Raw genomic sequence first — 18,739 nt, 5'->3', positions numbered from 1 at the left:
TAAAGCTTAATGTTGCAGTGGAGTTTAAAGTTTAATTGGCATGACCATAATAGCTGGTCAGGGCTTCATATAGTTAACTCCTCTTTTTCCATGAAGACTCTTTTGGACTGCTATGGCCCTGTTGTCTTTGCTTCCAGGACATCAGATCAGATGCTGGGAAATGAGGAGAGTGCATATAATAAAAGAATGTCTCTTTAACATGAGAATTTAGTTCAGGAATGAAAATCTTTGTTCCTGGATGGTCTGAAAAGAAAAGCTTCTTGATATCTCATTGGTTGTGTTAGAGAGCATAAAATGCATGTAAACGTTCGTGGATAATGCAGTCATGAAAAATGGCTATCATTTAAGAAAATATTTTTAGTGTACGAAATGCAGAGTTGTAGCACACTAATTGTTGGAAATAAAATATGTAAAGGGAAAGATTGTAAAGGTTGAACTCATTAACTTTTTTTTTTAATACTGGTAATTATAAAGAAATTAGTTGCATATTTCATGAAGAGCAAGCTTTGTTTTTCTGTTACCATGTCAGCTATATGCTGTTTCTTAAATATGTATTTTTATTAAAAGACAGTAATTAGAAATTCTATATCTTCCTCTTCTTTCTATCTTCTGTTTTTAAAGCTGAAATAACAGAAGTTTTCTGCATTTTGATCTAAAAGACTATTTGCTTTTTTTGCAGGTTAATAATGAGAATGTAGTGAAAGTTGGCCACAGGCAGGTGGTGAACATGATTCGACAAGGGGGCAATCACCTAGTTCTTAAGGTTGTCACAGTAACCAGGAATCTTGATCCAGATGACACAGCTAGAAAGAAAGGTACATTTTCCTCTTTTCCTAATGGAGTCCTTTTGGTCTTGCCCCACAGGAAACAGTATGGATGCGAAATTACTGTTTTATAAATTCTGATTTCACTTTTAAAATTTGAAATACCCTTCTCGTATTTAATTTAGAGTAATTTAATTCTGTTGACTTATGCATTAATATGTGACAAAAAGGGTAATATTCTCTTGTCATGCTTGCCATGAAATTTCATCTTTATGGATCTTTATATATTTATGTGTTTGAAGATCTTGTAGTAAAATTTCTTGCAGCAGTGAGAAAAAGCACAAAGATTATCTTTTATTAATTAATTCAAACGTACTTGAGCTGAGGTTAGTTGACTCCTCTTGAAATCATTGAGAACTTATGATTTTGCAAAACACACATTTTAGAAAGGACCTCTCTAAGAATAAAAAAAGTAAGCAATATGTCTAGACTGAAGTTCTGTTAGGAAAAAAGTACATTTTAATGGGAAAATTCCTCTAGATTAATTCAAAGTAGAGGGGTTGTTCCAGCCAGGGAAAATCCCTCCTCCTCCCATAAATAGATAACACGCACAGCTTCTTTTTCTGCCACATGGCTGCTAGCAAGAAAGCACCTACTCCAAGAGAGGTTAGTGTAACGTCATGTGCCACAAAGACTTTGGGAAAGAATTGTCTCGTTACAAACAGGAAAAGGAGTTTTTTCTAGTTTAAAAGCCTAGGATTTTTTTATATTAACTTTAATGGACATTATGGTTTAACCTATATCATAAGATTGGGCTACTCCCTTAAAAATTTCACCCACCTACCCAAAAAACACCACCAAAACTTCAAACAAAAAGAAAAAAGACAGGAAAAAAATTGATTTTGCGCTATTTATTTCACCTTAGATACCCCTGAGTTTGCTCACGTAAAAGCTACTCTGGGAAGCCATTAGGCCCTCATAATTACCATTAAGCAGAAAAGATTGCTGCTGCTAACTAATGTTCAATACAGCAGGATCACATTTTTGAAAATTCCTGTTCCTCCCACCAGTTTCTTGAATTGTCACTCACAGCCGCCTGGCTCTCCAACTCAAGAGCAGGCTAGAAGCTGGCCCGGAGGGCTCCCTCTTTGCCCATGAGTAAAACTTTTTGTCTACACTGTGAGTGTTCATGACATCTACTGCTTTTTTTTTAAAAAAAAGTAAAGCATCTTGGGGGTGGGGAAAGGCTATATTAAAGTAAATAATGTGCAAACATGGTCCTGCATTATTTTTAGCTTGATAGAATTACTATTCACAGATTTGAAACAAACCTTTCACCTCTGCCTTTTGGGATGTGTCATATTGGCCTTAAATAGAAGTGCTGTTGTATACAAACCAAAGGGAAGTTGCTTCTATAAAAACAAACCAGTTCTTTGTCATCTTTCCAGAGCCTTCTATTGATAACGTGTCGTTTGTCAAAAACATTCACTTTTCAATCTTGTCCCTTTTTGGTGCAAGTTGGTAGCCTTTCTCGTTACCTGGCAATTGCCGTTGTACCTTAGGAATTGTGTGGAAGGATTTTCTTGCCATCAGTCTCCTTTATGGTGAGGCCAGTGTCAGATACCCAGCCTCATTTAAAAATCCAGTATTTTGTGCAGTTTCCCTCACAGATTTGTTGTCACTTCTCTTGTTGGGCAAGGACAGACCTCAGACTGAAGTTAATATGTGCTGTACTTACGCAGCCTCATACCTGGCACTGAACCTGAGCTATATTTTTGCTTTCTTACGAGACACTGTCATTCAAACCTCTGTAAGGAGAAGATGGAGCTTAACAGGGAAAGGATGACGCTGACATAGTGGATATAGGTGATATGGGAAGGATGAGAGGAAATGGCCTCAAGTTGCGCCAAGGGAGGTTTAGATTGGACATTAGGAAAATTTCTTTACTGAAAGAGTGGTCAGGCCTTGGAACAGGCTGCCCAGGGAAGTGGTGGAGTCACCATCCCTGGGGGTATTTAAAAGACGTGTAGATGAGGCACTTAGGGACATGGTTTAGTGGGCATGGGGGTGTTGGGTTGACGGTTGGACTGGATGATCTTAGAGGTCTTTTCCAACCTTAATGATTCTGTGATTCTATGATTCTTTCCTCCATCACTCTTTCTCGCCCTCAAACTGCTTTGCCATCTTTTGTCAAAATGGTGTAGCCTGATGTATAGTATTGACCAAAACACTTAAGAATCCTTAATTTTTCCTGGTGTCCCAGAGCCATTTCTGTTTACTGGAAATCTCCAACTTTCCTACCAACATTGGCATAATCTTTTCCGATGTTACGCTCCTTTCTGACCGCCAGAAACATTGGTTATCAGGATACTAAAACACCTGCTGGATTTTAGTTTCTGTGATAGATGATTGCCTTGCTATTTTCAGATCTGATTTATTCTGAGGATCACCTGTTTTCCCTAGTCTCCCCATACGATTAAGATAAATTTGAATCTTCTTTCTTGTATTTCTCAGATTTAACAGTTTCTTCAAAGATGAAATTAATCTGGCAGAGATTGGCTGGTCTCCAGGAGATTTTTAGCTATGTACATTTCTTAGAAGGAGGGGCACAACTGCTGTGAGGCACTTTCTCTAGAAAGTCTTTTTCCTACTGAAAAATAGAAGTGCACAGTTATTTAGCTTTAAATGTTTCTATGTATCCTGTTACATAAAAGCTTGCTGATGTGTCAAGCAACCCACGCTAAAAGTAGAAATGGTATAGATACTCAGTACATGAAAAGCATCTCAGGGTTTTTTCCTCTGCATGCATGTATTTATTATTACCTTATTTAATGCAGCATATTGTTTTAAATAAATATGAAATTGTGTATGTGAATATAGTGTTTTAGAGATGTGTATTTACTTACACTGTATATCCTTCTGTTTAATGCAAAGCCCCACCACCTCCTAAGCGAGCTCCAACCACTGCACTGACCTTGCGGTCTAAGTCAATGACCTCAGAGCTTGAAGAGCTTGGTAAGAAAGTGTTTTTTGACAAGCATGCTGGCATAATAGAAACGTAAAAAAAAAAAATATTTATGTATATATGTTAAATTGACTAGAAGGAACTTCACTGTGTACAGTATATAGAACAGAAAAGGTTTTAAGAATGCTGCATCTCTGGAGAATTCAAATATGCATGATTTGCATGAATAATTTTTGTTTAAACTTGTGCCTTTACTGCTACGCAAGAGAATGTTGATACATTTTATGCATCGTCAAAGTTTGGCACATCTACTAAAAAGTAATGCTGTATCATGTTTTGTTAGCTTTGCTTTCTAAATTTTCAGTTCATCTAATATTGTTTTATTTTAAATTTCTGTGGCCTCTCATTAGTGGATAAAGGTAAGCTGCCAGAAGCTGTTGTTAAAAAGCTGACAGTGTTAAAGCAGCTTCAACTTCAACTTGTTTTCATTAGAGACTGATCTGAAAAAGTGCATATTATGATATCACTTTGACTTCTGTGCATGATATAAACTTAATTCTTCTCACTATTGGTAATAAAAAAGTATTGAGCATTCAGTCTTTTATTTGCTAATTTTAAGAAATATGATTGTAGATTCCTTTGCTTGATCATCCATTCTAGATATGCATAATGCTTTGGGAATTTTGATTTATTTTCTAGAAGTGAGGAAGGTAATAGTTCTTTTCTGTTAGGTCATTAAAAAGTAGAATTTCTGCAGCTAGACTAATAAATATGTTATGGATGGACCATATATACAAAGAGAAAAGCCCAGTGCATATTTATGTATGGCTATTACACTAGAACAGTGTGTTTAGCAAGTGATAATTGGGTATAAAAACAAACCACTTCCCTCATTGCAGAATAATAGTCTATCATGTAATAAAACCATTCTTCCATGTAATCCTACATTGATTTAAATACTTACATTTTATAATCATTTTTTTTTCTGGCATGGACTCATATGAAGGGCAACTGGAAGGAATCAAAGCTTTGTGGGCCCTTTTTTTTCCCTGGAAGTCAATGTTTTCTGGGGCAGATGGACCCCATCCATCCTTTAGTGAGCCAAGTCACATAGCTTCAATGGAAGTTCTTACCAACAAAGGGGTGCTGAAGTGGTTGCTGTCTTCTCTATGGTATAACAACCAAATGAAGACCAAAATGAAACAGTCTGATTATTGAGGTCTAAGAGATCTCAGAAAATTTGACTTTTCCGTGCCACGACGTTTAGGAGCCTGATTAAAGGTTTCAGCAGTTTGTGAATGCTCCGTAATTTTTCTTCCAGGATTAAAATGTAAAATATTATTTCTGGAGCCACTTTTTGGGTTTGGGTGTTGTCCTGGTTTCGGCTGGGATAGTGTCTCTCTATAGTCCTCTCCCCCATCTCTATCGAGTGCACTGTTGTGGTAGCGATTGGCACCTGTTGTTCTTCAACCCTCAGCAACCCCACAACAGAATAAGACTATGAGAATAATATCTTAGTATGACTATTCTCATACTAAATCCAAACCACAGCACTATACCAGCTACTAGGAAGAAAATTAATTCAATCCCAGCTGAAACCAGGACAGGTGTTTTGATTTGGTTTCCTTTCATGGAGTGCTAAGAGGTTGTGAAACTTGTCTGGCTTATCAGCAAACTTTCCCAAGGGGATAGAAATACTTAGGCACCATTCTTCTCCCTTCTTTATCCCCTTCTGCAAATCACTTTCAAACTGAGGGTATTCTATTTCTCTTACTTTTCAATCTTACATAGTAGATACTGTTCTTAAAGCAGAGGGAAGCAGTACTCTTTTCTAGGGGAAAATAGCTTATTAATAGTAAAGTCACCTCTGCAATGAAGACCATCATATTTTAGCTTTCTCACCCCTCTATTCAGGTTATAGTACTTGATCTGTTATTTGTTCTCATGGGCTGGCAGAAACCACTGCAACTCTTGTGACTAGCAGCCATGGGACATACTTGAATCTTTAAGCACATTTCCCGTCTGTATCTTTATCCAGATGGGGCAAATATAACAGTGCCAAGACTTTACTATTCTGAAGAATAGTCCTGAAGCATGTTCCAGAAGTGTATGTCCCCTAATAAAGCTGTAGTAATACTAGAGCATGGCAGAAATTTGTCTTCTTCCTAAACAAGACTGTAAATACCAGTTCTGTGATACTCTGAACATTTGCCAGCCTAGCAAACAATATGACTACTGTTATAAATAACATCTGTGGTCTACCTATTTTAATATTTGTCCTGTAAAAGGGCTATTATCAGAAGGAACAAGAATTCTTAAATTGCACAACAACTGAACAAGCTTCCAAAGAGAAAATGTTCTCACTATCATCAGTTAAAAGTTGTCTTCTGACGTAAAACACAGATTGTATGTGTGTATTTATATATAATTTATATATCTTTATATGTATATGTGTATATATTGGACATCTGTATGAACTATGAGAACACCCACATTTTTATACCCATTAAACTATCTAATGAATAAGCATTTGTTTCATAACATACATGTGCAAACTAAATAGGAAGTATGTATAGATGAACACTGTGGATGTTCTCATTAATATATATGTGTAATCTTTTTTTTGAACTGAAGCAGCTCATGGTCTCAATAATGTCTTGTGGCAAGGAATTCCACAGGCTAATTATGTGCTGTGTACAAATGTATTTCCTTTTTATTGGTTTTAAATGTGATGCCTTTAATTTTATTGAACGTCCCTTGTTATGTAATAGAAGAAAAAGATAAATAGAAATTCCCCATTTGTTTTCCTTTAGAGTATATGTTTTTGTAATTTCTCCTAGCTAAGCTAAACAACATAATTTTTTAAAAAATGTATACATCTTGCAGTCTTTACAGTCACTTCCTTTGCCTGGCTCTGAACTCTACTTATGGTTTTATTGACATGTTTTTAGCTACTCTGTTCTCCGTAATACTGAGCAGACCATCTCAGTTGTTCTCTTTCAAATGAGTTAATCCAAAATATGGGAGATAACGTGTGCTAATGATTCCTTTCCACTTCAATCTGCAAAGATTTGAAAATGCCCTATTATCATAGTTTGAAAGCCCTGGATCAATAAATTGCCCCAATTAAAAAAGAATTTAGGAAAAAAAAATTGTACATGTATCCCTAGTATCCGCAGGGGAGCGATTTCCTATAGATAAGGTATAAACCCTGATAAACTGTGCTTTTGCCAAGCTGTTTATCTACTGTGGTTTGATAGATACTGCATAGTAGAGGCTAGCAGGGAGAGACTAACTTCTTAGGTGGAAGAAAAATGTTTATGCTCAAAATGACAGACAAGGATTTAGCATATAAAAATTACCTTCAGAATTGATTCACAGTTCATTCCCTTTCTATTTCCAAGCTTCAGTACGGAAGAAGAAGGGTAAGGGGAAGCATTTTGTCTCTTGTTTAACCTGTTTCTCACCTTTCCATAGTGAAGGATAATAACATAATGTAAATGTTGGCATATGGTCCAGTTTATTTTATGGTGTCAAATGTACATTAATTATTCTATATGTTTTTTAGTTATTTAGTTAATAAATTGCAAACACACTAAGAACTCAAACAGAAGACTACATTTGAAAATATTCCCCACATTTCTTCCTTTTGTCTCCTTTCCTTCATCTTGCCTTTTTTTCCTTCTTTGTATCCAACTCTTTTCCAAACCCTTTCATATCATCTCCTCAGTTACTGTGCTAACTGGCAGCCACAGAGAATACGTGGCCAGTAACATATCCTCAGTGTAGTCCTACGTTAGTGATTTCGCTTGTCTTTTTAATGGCCAAATGTTACTCCCATAACCACACTGTCTCTGTCTCAGGAAATAGGGATCTTGCACACAACACTTGAACTTTTGACCTGGAGAAAGGCTGCTCTGCCCAATTTTAAGTTTTCAATATAACATCTTCCACGCTGTCCCGTATGCATGGAGTGCCCTCCCTGAACTGATTCATGAGGCCACTACCTTCTCCTTGAAATCTCTCCTAAAGACCCGCTTCCCCTATGATCCCTCATCTAAGGTTTAATGATGGCTAGGCAGAGGGGCAGGTAGAAATAGTGGTGCTATTTTAATAGTTTTTATAAATGTAACTGTATATAAATGTATACGAAGTTTGTTTGTGTTTAGCTGTATTTTTCCATACTCCTGTATGTCATTTTGCTTTCTTAGATTGTAAGCTCTCCTGAGCAGGGACTGTGTCATTCACACGTTTTCATGGCGTCTAGCCCAAGGAAGAGTCTCAAACCTCCCTGAGCCCCTGGGTGGTAGCTGGTAAAAGAGTGTTCGTCCTGCTCTTCCACAAAGTTCGGTGTCACAGGAAGGAGAGCTAAGCTGTAGGCAGTGTCTTCTCTCAAGAGTGAAGCTTTTGCTTTTTAACGTTAAACAGGACAAAATCGGGTTATTTCCCACTCTTTATTTTTCTGCTCTTTTCTGACCTCCTTTCAGGTCGCTAACAGAGGTTCCAGCTAGTGATGTTTTTTATTCTCCATTCAGAGAATATGACAGAATAAACCCTATTGCTACTGGTATTTTTCTGAAAAATACGTTTTGGCAGCATATAAAAAATCTTTACATTGTTATTGTAGAGTCTTCTGTAGAGTCTTCAACCAAAAATTCAGTTTGCTGGGTCATAGGTGAGGGAGGCTTAAGATGAAAATAATGGTTTTTGTGGTTCTGTTTGGCTGGTTTTGTTGGTTGTCTTTTGAGAGAGGTTCTGGTTCATTGGGAGGATAGGAGAAGGGAAGGACAGAGGCTGTATTTTTTGTATTGAGGATAGAAGATATGACACTTGTGTCTAAAGAGACGGGTAATTAAATCTTTAGGTTCACAGCAGCATGGCATGGGCAGTATTATCATTTTACCGCAGTTACATAGCACGAATTACTAAAATGTAAACTGTACTTCATCTGTGCCACCGACTGTCTGCTTACAGTAGTTGCCTGACTCAGAGAGATAGCATCCAACTTCAAACTGTATGTTTGGAGGGGATGTGTTTTCAATAGTAAAACTGCTTTGTGGATTTTGTGGGATATCGGGGAGGGGGAAGACACCTTCTTTTTTCTTTTGTGGCTTGAAGGTTTTCAAGAATTGTTGAATGAGTAAGTTACAGCAACATGTAAACTAACCGTTAGTTGTAGCAGCAATTTTTTGGAGGCCTTAAAATATAGTTCTAGGTAATGTGTAGTTAGCCCATTAATACTGAAGAGTAACCAAAATATTCATGCAGCAAATTAAAATGAAGATTTGAAAATACTCTAAAAGAAAACATTAAAAGAAAATTTATTAAACTCCCAATGCATTTTTTTGGGTCATAATTTTAATCATCACTACAGAAAATAGGTATCATTAGAGTTTCAAAATTAATATTTTAAATCATAAATTTAACTCTGTTCATAAAAAGTTTGTGTGGCTCATGAAAAGCTTGTTTTTAAAGGGTTTTTCCTTCAGTTTTTGTTTTGACTTGTTTATCGGTAACTTCTTGTGGATGGAGAATTTTAAAATGATATGGTACTTGAGGAACACATCCATAAACTAGGATCTGTAAATATCTAGCTACAGGATTTAAAAGTTTCATACTCCTAAGCTTTTTTTATTGCCAGGAAATGGGTTTGATTTAGTGAGTAATTTGGGATTTTCATGAAAGCTAAAGTGGACAGTGTTTAATTTTAAAAACCTAATATAAAAATCCTCTAAGAGAAAGTACAAAATTAAGAATAGAGCAGGCTAAATTTTCATAGTGAAATGGTAATGACAAGATAAATAATTCTTCTGCATTAGTAAATATTACTTTGACCGTGTCACACAAGTGTCAGTTGTGAGCTAGGAGAGTGCTTTATTTGTTCTTAGATTTGATATGGTAATCAATATAAAATAATCCCTCATTATGTGTTGATACTGATCTTTGGGTTTTGTTGTGGGCTATAGTACCAAATACAAATGTAGGATTTTCCTCCTTTGAACAGTTTAGATGCTAGTACCATCTCTCAGATACAGAATAACTGTAATATCATCAACACAGAATATTGTTACCTGGCATCAAGTCTTAGCGGCATTTGAATAGAAAAATATCAGTTGATGGCATTCAAAAGAAATATTATTAGCTCTGTCTGCAATAAGCATTCACACTTCATCCCATTCCTGTTGTCCATTGTTTCAAAGGTGGCACATTCTAATGGCATCTGAAACAATGAAATTGCAGAGCAAATATATATAAATGAATGCCAAACAGCGGATTACCTTACAGTGTTATGTTATGTTTGAAGAAACCACTCACAAAGACGTCTGGGTTCAAAATTCATTTTTTTATTTCACTGTGGTGGAGTTGATGATGGAGATTTGTCTGCAGGAAACAATGGAAATACCATCAAAGCAACTTTTACAGCACTCACAGCGTCAACTCCTTTGATAGTTTCCAGCATCTGCAGCTTCTATGTAGGAAGAAGGTTTTCTGATCTTCGCCAGACACCGTATTTTAGAAGATGAGAGCAAAAGGCATCAGGCTTAATGAAGAATTCTTGAAGGGTATCCTTGTAAGTAATTGATTTGCATTACATATTTGAAATTCTAATGAGATAGCAATGTAATAAGATAAAGGTTGTCATCAGGTTGTCATTTTTCACAAGCATAAAGTAGTGACTCTGGGTGGAATTTGTGAAGTATATGTGTGAAAAAATATGGGCCACCGTTTTTTGTTGATATAGCAAGGTTACAGGTTTCATGACTTGTAGTCTAACTTGTGGTGAGTCCACAGCAGTGTAAGAAGGTATGGGATTAGGACCATGCCTACGACATATGTGCTTTTAAAAGACTTTGTAAGAGAAAAGTATTGAAAATCAGCATGTTTCAAGGGGAACAACGCTAACCCTATGTTTTCTACTGAAAAAAAATTTGGCACTTAGCTGGCAATGTGCTGATTAGCAACTTTTGGCACAGAATCTTAAATTAACAGGTAACTTGCAGTACTGAACACTTTTTCAAACCAGGGTTTGCTTAAGGTGGGCAGCTTTAACTAATGTTTTGAAAACACTGGGAATCCTGAGTAGAGGTCAGTTGTCTCTGTGTGGGTGTTCTCCTCATTTACGCTAGTATTATTTTGAATTTATCAGCTTATTCTTGAGTGTGTAGCGCCCTTTCATGATACTTGTTTTTCTTTACTACAGGACGGTAATTGAAAAGGTTTTCAAAACCTTTCTGCATCAGCCAAACAAGACAGTGGTATAAAAGAAGTTGGAAAAGGAATTGTAAGTGTTAAAGAAAACATGTTTTTTGTAGCATTTCGAAACAGACTAATTAAATACATTGGCATATGTGAGTGTCACTTGCTATACTCAGATATTATTAATTGAATAGCTAACCACATATTCAAAATCACGAGTGCTTGAGGAGCAGTAAAAATTGCATGTGTTTCCCAACATGGTACAGTTAGGGCAGTGGAAAACTTTTTCAACACTTTTAATGTGTTCTCTCTCTTTTTCAGGAGCCAGGGAGATGAAGGACTTATCTCCCTCATCTCAAAACTCCCTTTGCTGCTATTTCTCTTTTTTTTTTCTTCCAATGTTCATATACCCATGTTAATTAATTTCTAATATAATTAAAAATAAATGTTTTTAGATAATTCATCATAGTTTGTTTGGTTTTTCCCCTCGGTGTGGAAGCGTGAGAGTAAGTGTAAGAACAGAGAAGGCTGCAAGTGTCTTAGGTCCTCCACCTTTCTTTTTGGTTTCTTTCAGTTGATTGTCTTTCTTTTGTGATTAGGCCAAATTTTCAAATGCTGTCTCTTAAACAGAACATCAAATTGCCACTTAAATTCCACCTGGCTTGCAGGGTAGGAGTGGGTATTGACTATATTCTCTGCTTTGTTTTTGTTCTTAAACAGAAACCACTGTTAGACAATGACCATTCCTCTTTCAAGGTAGGCTGAATTGTAAGGCTTCAGGATTGCAGGTGCATTTTAAATGCCTGTATAATTATTTCATAAATTGAACATACTGTTAAAGAGCTGGTACTTGAAAATTGTATCTATAGAAAGAATTTCAACATATCAATTTTCTGCCTTCCTTAAAATTACTTTTGTTGGTGTGATTATAATATGTAAATGTGACTTATATGTGCTAATGTGAAGATGTTTTTAGCCCTAGAAACACAAATAAGACTTTCTTTCAAGAAAGTTTTGATAGTTCTTTATTGTGAATACATACAAATAATTTTCATAAATCGTGTAGTGGTATTTATAGATACTCAATGTTAAATGATTAATTTTAGTCACTAAACAGTTCTTATGCTTTACTGATTTATTTTGCATAATTTTCCCTTTTTTTGGATTTTAGTGTACTTTGTAGAGTTTACAGTATCCCAAAGAGCATACAAGTATTTTTACTCAATTTTCGTAGAAGGAAAGTGTTTCAAATGGCTTATGTTTTTGACTGTATTGCAAAGCACTTTTGTTATTTCCTCATTATGCTAACTGCTAAAGTAATATTCTCTGCCTATTGTTTGCAGTATGGTTAATATGTGATTTTGGCATTGTGATTTAAGCACAATCCTGCAAATTGTTCATTTGGGGTGGGGCTGGAAAAAGTTAATTCCAGATTAAAATGTGCTCGTGGTGGCAGATTTATGAGGATTAGCCTAATTGTCTAAATGAAAGCTCAAATCCTTCCATTTCTGTATATTTTTTAACTATACAATTACATGACATAACTGTAAGCTGAACTTGTTTCTCTCCTCTAAATATGATCATAAACAACAAATTTGGATTTAAATCTTAACCTTTAGTATTCTTACTCTAAAACAATGCTTTAGCTAAAGGTTAGTCTTTAAATTCTTAGCAGTATGTTGAAGGCTTAGTTATACTTTACCTACTTTTGGTCTTTGACAAATTTTTATACATCTATTCCTATTTGAATAGCTAAAAAGACAGACATGAGTTTTCAGTGGGCATAGCTAATGTAATGGAGATCCATTTTTAACCATCTGCAAATAGGACTCACCTGTTTTTCCCCAGAGGCACTAAAGATCTATTCATCAAGTGCAATTGCTTCTATGGCAAGCAACATTATCATATGAACTTCTATAGTCTGATCAAGCTTTCTTTTGAAATCAGTAGGTTCTCATCTTTCTGCTGCCACCCCATTAGTATTGGAAAGCTGTTCTGGAATTTTGTTCATCTGCTTCTTTGGAAGCATTGTCTAGATTCCCATACCTACTGTTTGCCCAAATTGTCCTTTACATAGTTCCCCCCACCCACAGACATTCACCCTGAAGTATTTATAAAGTTACTTCCCAGCTATTCTTTTACAAACTAAGCAGGGCAAGGTCTTTTGCATATATAAGGGAAGTGACAAAAATCTAAAAGGAGTACAATGTAAATAAATGCACCTACTTGTTTTAGATGCTCCTTTTTTTTCAGACATGCAAACTTATAATTATACACGTAATCACTCCTGGTCTTTATCCTAAAAGCAAGGTACTTATAGTTAAAAAGAAAAGAAATTTTAAAAATTAATCCATAAGATAAAAGCAACACCACAGCCATATTTTTTATGTAGTTTAAACAAATCTCTATGCCTTTTTAATAAGCACACATAAAGACTACCCCTTTAGTTTTAGTACTGCTTATGTAACTGATTTTTGCAGATTATTGACAAAGAAACAAATTTTATCAGCTAATGAAAGAAACTAAACTAAACTTGCAAACTCATATTTAGGGAAGGCGATGGAACAAAATATGTGCATATGCAGTACCTGACATTAAGGGCTATGTGCCTAGACCTGTTGACACCAAGGAAGAATGAATGTCCTGTGTTCCCATCACTTTTCAAAAGGAAAAATACATGTGCCAAATATTTGACTGTGGTTGACTGCAGATGCTAGACAAGGTGGGTGATACTATGGCATATAGGTGCAATTGGCATTGTATGAAGTTTTGCATAACTGATTGCGCCTGGTACAGTTTCTGTCTGTATCTATCTTAGGTATTTACAAGGCACCTATCACCTTGGTACCTAAGCAGTTTGAAAAATGCACCCACCCCAGGAGGCATGATGCAGATACAGGCAGAGGCCCAGGTCCAGAGCAGCAGAGGCAGGTCCCAGGAAGCTCCCCAACTGTGTTACCGCTGTTGTTGAGCTCCTGGCCCACTTGTTGTGGCCAAGGAACTAGGAAGACGGTACCCCACCCCTCACGTCCAGCTCCACTGGTGGGGAATCTGAAAAGGAAAGATAATGGAAAAGGCAACGATCCAGTAGCAGAGGTGAAACAGAAATGGTGGGATTTCAAAAGGAGGGATTCTTAAAGAGCAGCACATCTCAGGGGAGGGATCAACTGCCAGTCCAAGTGGCAGGTAAGGCACAACACTGGCATAAATCTCAAATGTTCTTCAGTGAACAAAAGTTAAAGAAATACCTCTGATGTCTCTAAAGTTTGTCTATATTCAAAGCCCTGCTCTTGGCCTCTGTCTCAGTCCTCTATCCCTACAGCTGAATCGACTGTTCAGTTCTCTGTATATCTCAACCCAATAATTGCTACAATCCTAAACATGTCTAATAACAAACTTAAAAGCCTCTCACTGGTAATGAATGTTGTGGTGCAAAGAGACAGCACAGTATAGCAGTGCTCCAAAATGATGGACATATTCATGAACCTAAAGGCTGGAGTAATCCTGGCTTCTGATCACCATGTTCAGAACAGGAGCGGGCAAACCACAGGTCACCCCTGCAGGCACAAAAGATGGAGCAGTTCTCCTGTGGCCACCAGGAGCAACTGCTGATCTACCACATCAGACCAAGCTCTGTATCGGCCCAGTGCAAACACCTGTACAGGCAGCCAGCTACGGGCTTCGCTGCAGAAACAGAGGACCTGTCTAACAGGAAAGAAAGGAAGATAGCCAGGACTTTGATGAAGGTTCATTAATTACTATTACATGGACCACTTTAATAACAGATCTCATTTTTTCTTTAAACACAACAGAATCAGTGAGGTAAAACAAAAAACAGTCTTCAGAAACCTGTGAATCCCATGTGACATTTGGAAATAGCTGCATAATACTCACAGTGATCAAACACTAAAGTGCAGTGGGTCACTGACTTCCAGATGTTTATATTTCCTTTAGCCCGTACTCATGCTCCTTTCCGATTCCCTTACTTGGTCACTTAAGGATCAAAATGGGATGGGAGTCATGCCCTGTCAGGGCAAAGAACATGAGGTTAGGAACATGAAGCAAGTCACAACTTTGGAGACTGCCAGTTTGTTGGCTGGTATCACTAGGTATAAATATAAAGATATCTATAAAAGACATAAGTGACCTATTTTGCCTGTAAGTCGTATATATCACTGTGAGCAAAATGCTGCATGTAGGAATGGTGTGTAAGGTGGAAACAACTAGAAAGATCAGAGAATCTGACCTCTTCCCTTTGCTTCACACCTAAGGATGCTAGCTGTGCTTCTTTGTACCCACTGTATTTAAAGCTTGGTTTTAAAAGAGAAGGATTTTTTTAAAGCCAATTAACAACCAAGTAAGATCAACCACGTGGATATATAGTTTGGTCCATAGCCAATTTTGACTTGATAGTCTTAGTGCCCTCTCTCTTTTCTTTTTTTAAGAGGTCACCAAGGAAATGAGGTGACGGCAGTTAGTTGAGGTAACTCTCTCAGCCAGCTTTAATCCTACCGTTGGCAGCTGTTCAAAGCAGCCAGCCTCTTCTCTGGCCGATAAGGACAGTTCCTGGCCAAGCCAGGTTTTCCAGTGCCCCTACTGTAGCTGGCACACCTTTTCCACAGCACCAACCTAGCCGCTGGTGCAATCATCTTACCAAGATCCGGTCTGAATTTAGGGCGACCTTTGGTCATCAAGGAATGGATTTATCGGGCAGAGACTTGACACGTTCATCAAGGTGGTGTCAGCCATTGACCTTCAGGCAGTTTTCCCATGATTGCTCTGTAGTGAACGAAGGCTTGTGTAAGGCCGTGCCTGTAACGCACCCTCGGTTTCCCCATGCCCTATGTCAATGCTTCACAAAGCTTCCAGAAACCGGAGTTACTAGAGTCGTTGAACACTTTGTTACAAGTAATGACAGTTATGAATATTCCTCCTTTTCATTGCTAGTCAAGCTAACAAACCTATCCTAAAACCTGTGAATGTATTCATTATTCATAAGTATTCGCCAATAGTTTCCACAATTAACTTTCTGCCCACGGGTTTTCACAGACTGTTTGCTTGTACTTTGTCATTTGTGTTATTGGTCACCTATGCCAGATGCTGTTCTTTCAGCTCTGAAAGGCTGAAAATGCTGATTAGGAGGATAGCAAGTGGTAAATTTTCATAGAGAATTAGGAACTTTGCAAAAATTTATTATGCCTTTTCAGAGAAACTTTTCTTCGCAAGCCTCTGGCAAATGTGTAAACATGCACAAATAACAAAAGTGTTATGATCCCCCTGAATCTGAACAAACTAAACTCAGTGATACTGTTTACAGAAATATTCATAAATTAATGTGGAGTTTGGAGTTTTTTTATTTTGTTTTGCTTCAGTTTTTGACTTTTAATTTAGTTTGGTTCTATTACTTACCAATTGCTAGGGGGGCTCTGTTTAGAACACTTGTCAGGAAAATGGAGTTTTCAAATATGGGGAATTTTCTGATGACATGTCAAAAGAAATACAAAGACATTTTGTATGACCAGTGGCTCTACCCGGATGAATATATATAATCCCTTATCTTTTTCCGATTCCATAGAATTTAACTGAAATGTGTGTTTGCTATGTGTGGTAAAAATAGATCCCCTGTTTTTTTGTTCTTTTTTTCATGTGTACTCAGATAGGAAAATGCTGAGAAATAATTTCATGATCCGACACTATAGTTGTTAAGAGAGATTTGTTAATGAAAGATTGCAGCTACGGCTGTATTAGGCAAAGGGGGAGAAGAATTGCAAAGGAAGAAGCAGTTATTACAGTCAGGTTGATATACAGTCCCTTTCAAATCTCCATGGAGTGGAAGAGCCAATGATTGCATGACAGTTTGTTCCTAAAATTCATTTTCATAAGGAGCTCATGCCTTTTTACAAATACAATCTCATCCTCACTTTCCATAAAACATGCAACTGGACAGTCCAGCCAGACACAGACAGAATGTGAATACTTTGAATGTGAATACGTTGAAGTAGTGAATATGCTAAATGCACAAATAATATCCATTATTTTAGCATTTAAAAAATCATAATTATATTAAGCCACAGAAAATCCCTTTTAGAGCAGTATAATATTGGAGGCACTTGGGTGTAGAAATAAGAAGTGCCACATTAGGATTAGAGTAGACAGGGACTGATATACAGGAGGAGGGATCCTTGGGTCTGTCAGAAGGAGCTTTCCTTTAAAGCCATATAAAATAAAAAAATAAAAATAAAACAATCAAACAAAAAACCCCTGATTCATAAACAGAACCAGAAGTATCAGTTAACATGACCTCAGCAACACCCTCCAGATGTAAGCTTACAGCTTCCAACTGAGGTCTGAAGAGCAGCGTATCAAGTATTTCAAAGAGCAGAAATTAATCCTTAAAGAATAATGTTGTTCAAGACTGGGATGCCAGAGAGCAGGCATGACACTGGTCAGGCATTCAGACCACTGTAGCGTGAGCAGCACAGCCAGCCAGCGAGCAACAGCCAGCCACTGCTGTTCAGGTCACAGTCTTACTGACAACAGCGCTTCTCTCACGTATCCCTTGCCTGAGTGTGAGGAATGCAGGCTCTTTGCGCTACCCTACTGCAACGTTTTAGCCTGACCGCCCCAGATTAATTTCTGATGACCAAATTGTCCCCCCCCAAAAAACCCAAAGTGGACTCCTGTTTTTTATCTGAAGCATGGAAAGGGTGAGAGTTACGGCCACTGACTCACGTAATCAAGAATGGTGCTGGGCAGATCGCGCTCTACCATGAGCCAGCGATCTCTGTGGGTGCAAAAAGCTTAGCCATTTCTAGCCTTTGGGAGTGCATTTTATGTAGGGGAGGATTTAGAGTAAGCACATACAGAATATCCTCCTCGTTAACATCTGTAACAGCACACTAAGCTGCCACAGGGAAGCACTTGCACCCAGGTTTTCACCATGTGCCCTCAGGCAAGGGAAGAGGCAGCCGGGGGAGAGCAAAACTCAGTTTATTTTCAGAAGACGATGAGATCCTGGCGAGCAATGCCCTCAGATAGCGTTACCTGCTGTTTGGAGAAAAGAACAAGAAAATCCGGCAGATGTTGGGGAGGGCATTGCTCGCGGGATAAATGCTGTGGACGGCCACCCTCGTGCTGCAGCAGTGATTTGGGAGAGAGCGCTCTGGGGGTGGGGGGGACGTGAGACGTCGGACAAAAGCGAAGATAGCCAGCAGTGCTTCAGAACAACAAAGGGCTGCCCTCAGCCAGTGGTGGAGCACATCTGGCACCCCAGGAAGCTCAATTGGACACTTGGCCCTGAGCTCGTCCCAGGGATTTCTGACTGACACCACTGCAGTGCATAGGTGAGCTTTTTGATAGGTTCACTGACATTGCCTGTCACAGTCACGATGAGGTGAATTGGTAGTTCCTGCCTTGGGATGCAGCATGGCTGTGTGTGTTATGGGTACAGGACAGTGTGCATTTATGCCAAAAGCGGTTAATAACGTCAACTGCCACGTGCCCAATGCAGTCACTAAACTTTAGTCCGCCCTTCCGTTTGCCCAAACACATACACTCTGGCTTCCCAACTGGCTTCTTTCTATGTGTTGTCCAATGCATGTAGATACCTCCATCTGCCTGGCCTCAGATACAGTGGTTGTTGCTCCTCTATTTGATTGCCAGATGTCACTGGGGAACAAGATGGGGAGGTTCCTGGATCCTCGGGGCAAGCCGGCCGTCACCGAGGGAGCTCGCCGTCCACGCCGGCCGAAGAACAGGAATCTTCGGTGCCTGCCTCTGACGAAGACTCACCGGCCAGGACCACAGAGAGCTG

At 38.1% G+C, this 18,739-nt stretch overlaps 1 protein-coding gene across 1 annotated transcript in view; it reads left to right on the top strand.

The window, feature by feature from the left end:
* Positions 1–679: 679 nt before the first annotated feature.
* SHANK2 (SH3 and multiple ankyrin repeat domains 2) overlaps positions 680–18,739 on the top strand; it is a gene marked incomplete at its 5' end in the record, with an annotated part of 40,395 nt that continues 22,335 nt past the window's right edge. The window contains 4 exons of the mRNA XM_009575665.1: positions 680–815; positions 3,699–3,779; positions 4,140–4,148; positions 7,134–7,154. Of these exons, the coding sequence (XP_009573960.1) occupies positions 680–815; positions 3,699–3,779; positions 4,140–4,148; positions 7,134–7,154 (247 nt within the window). The remainder of the gene's footprint in view (positions 816–3,698; positions 3,780–4,139; positions 4,149–7,133; positions 7,155–18,739) is intronic.

The sequence above is a fragment of the Fulmarus glacialis genome, unplaced genomic scaffold (genome assembly GCF_000690835.1).
Source record: "Fulmarus glacialis isolate BGI_N327 unplaced genomic scaffold, ASM69083v1 scaffold15274, whole genome shotgun sequence".
In the NCBI taxonomy this organism is placed as follows: domain Eukaryota; kingdom Metazoa; phylum Chordata; class Aves; order Procellariiformes; family Procellariidae; genus Fulmarus; species Fulmarus glacialis.
Note: the sequence above shows the minus strand (reverse complement) of the source record. Positions and strands in the feature narration are given on the sequence as shown.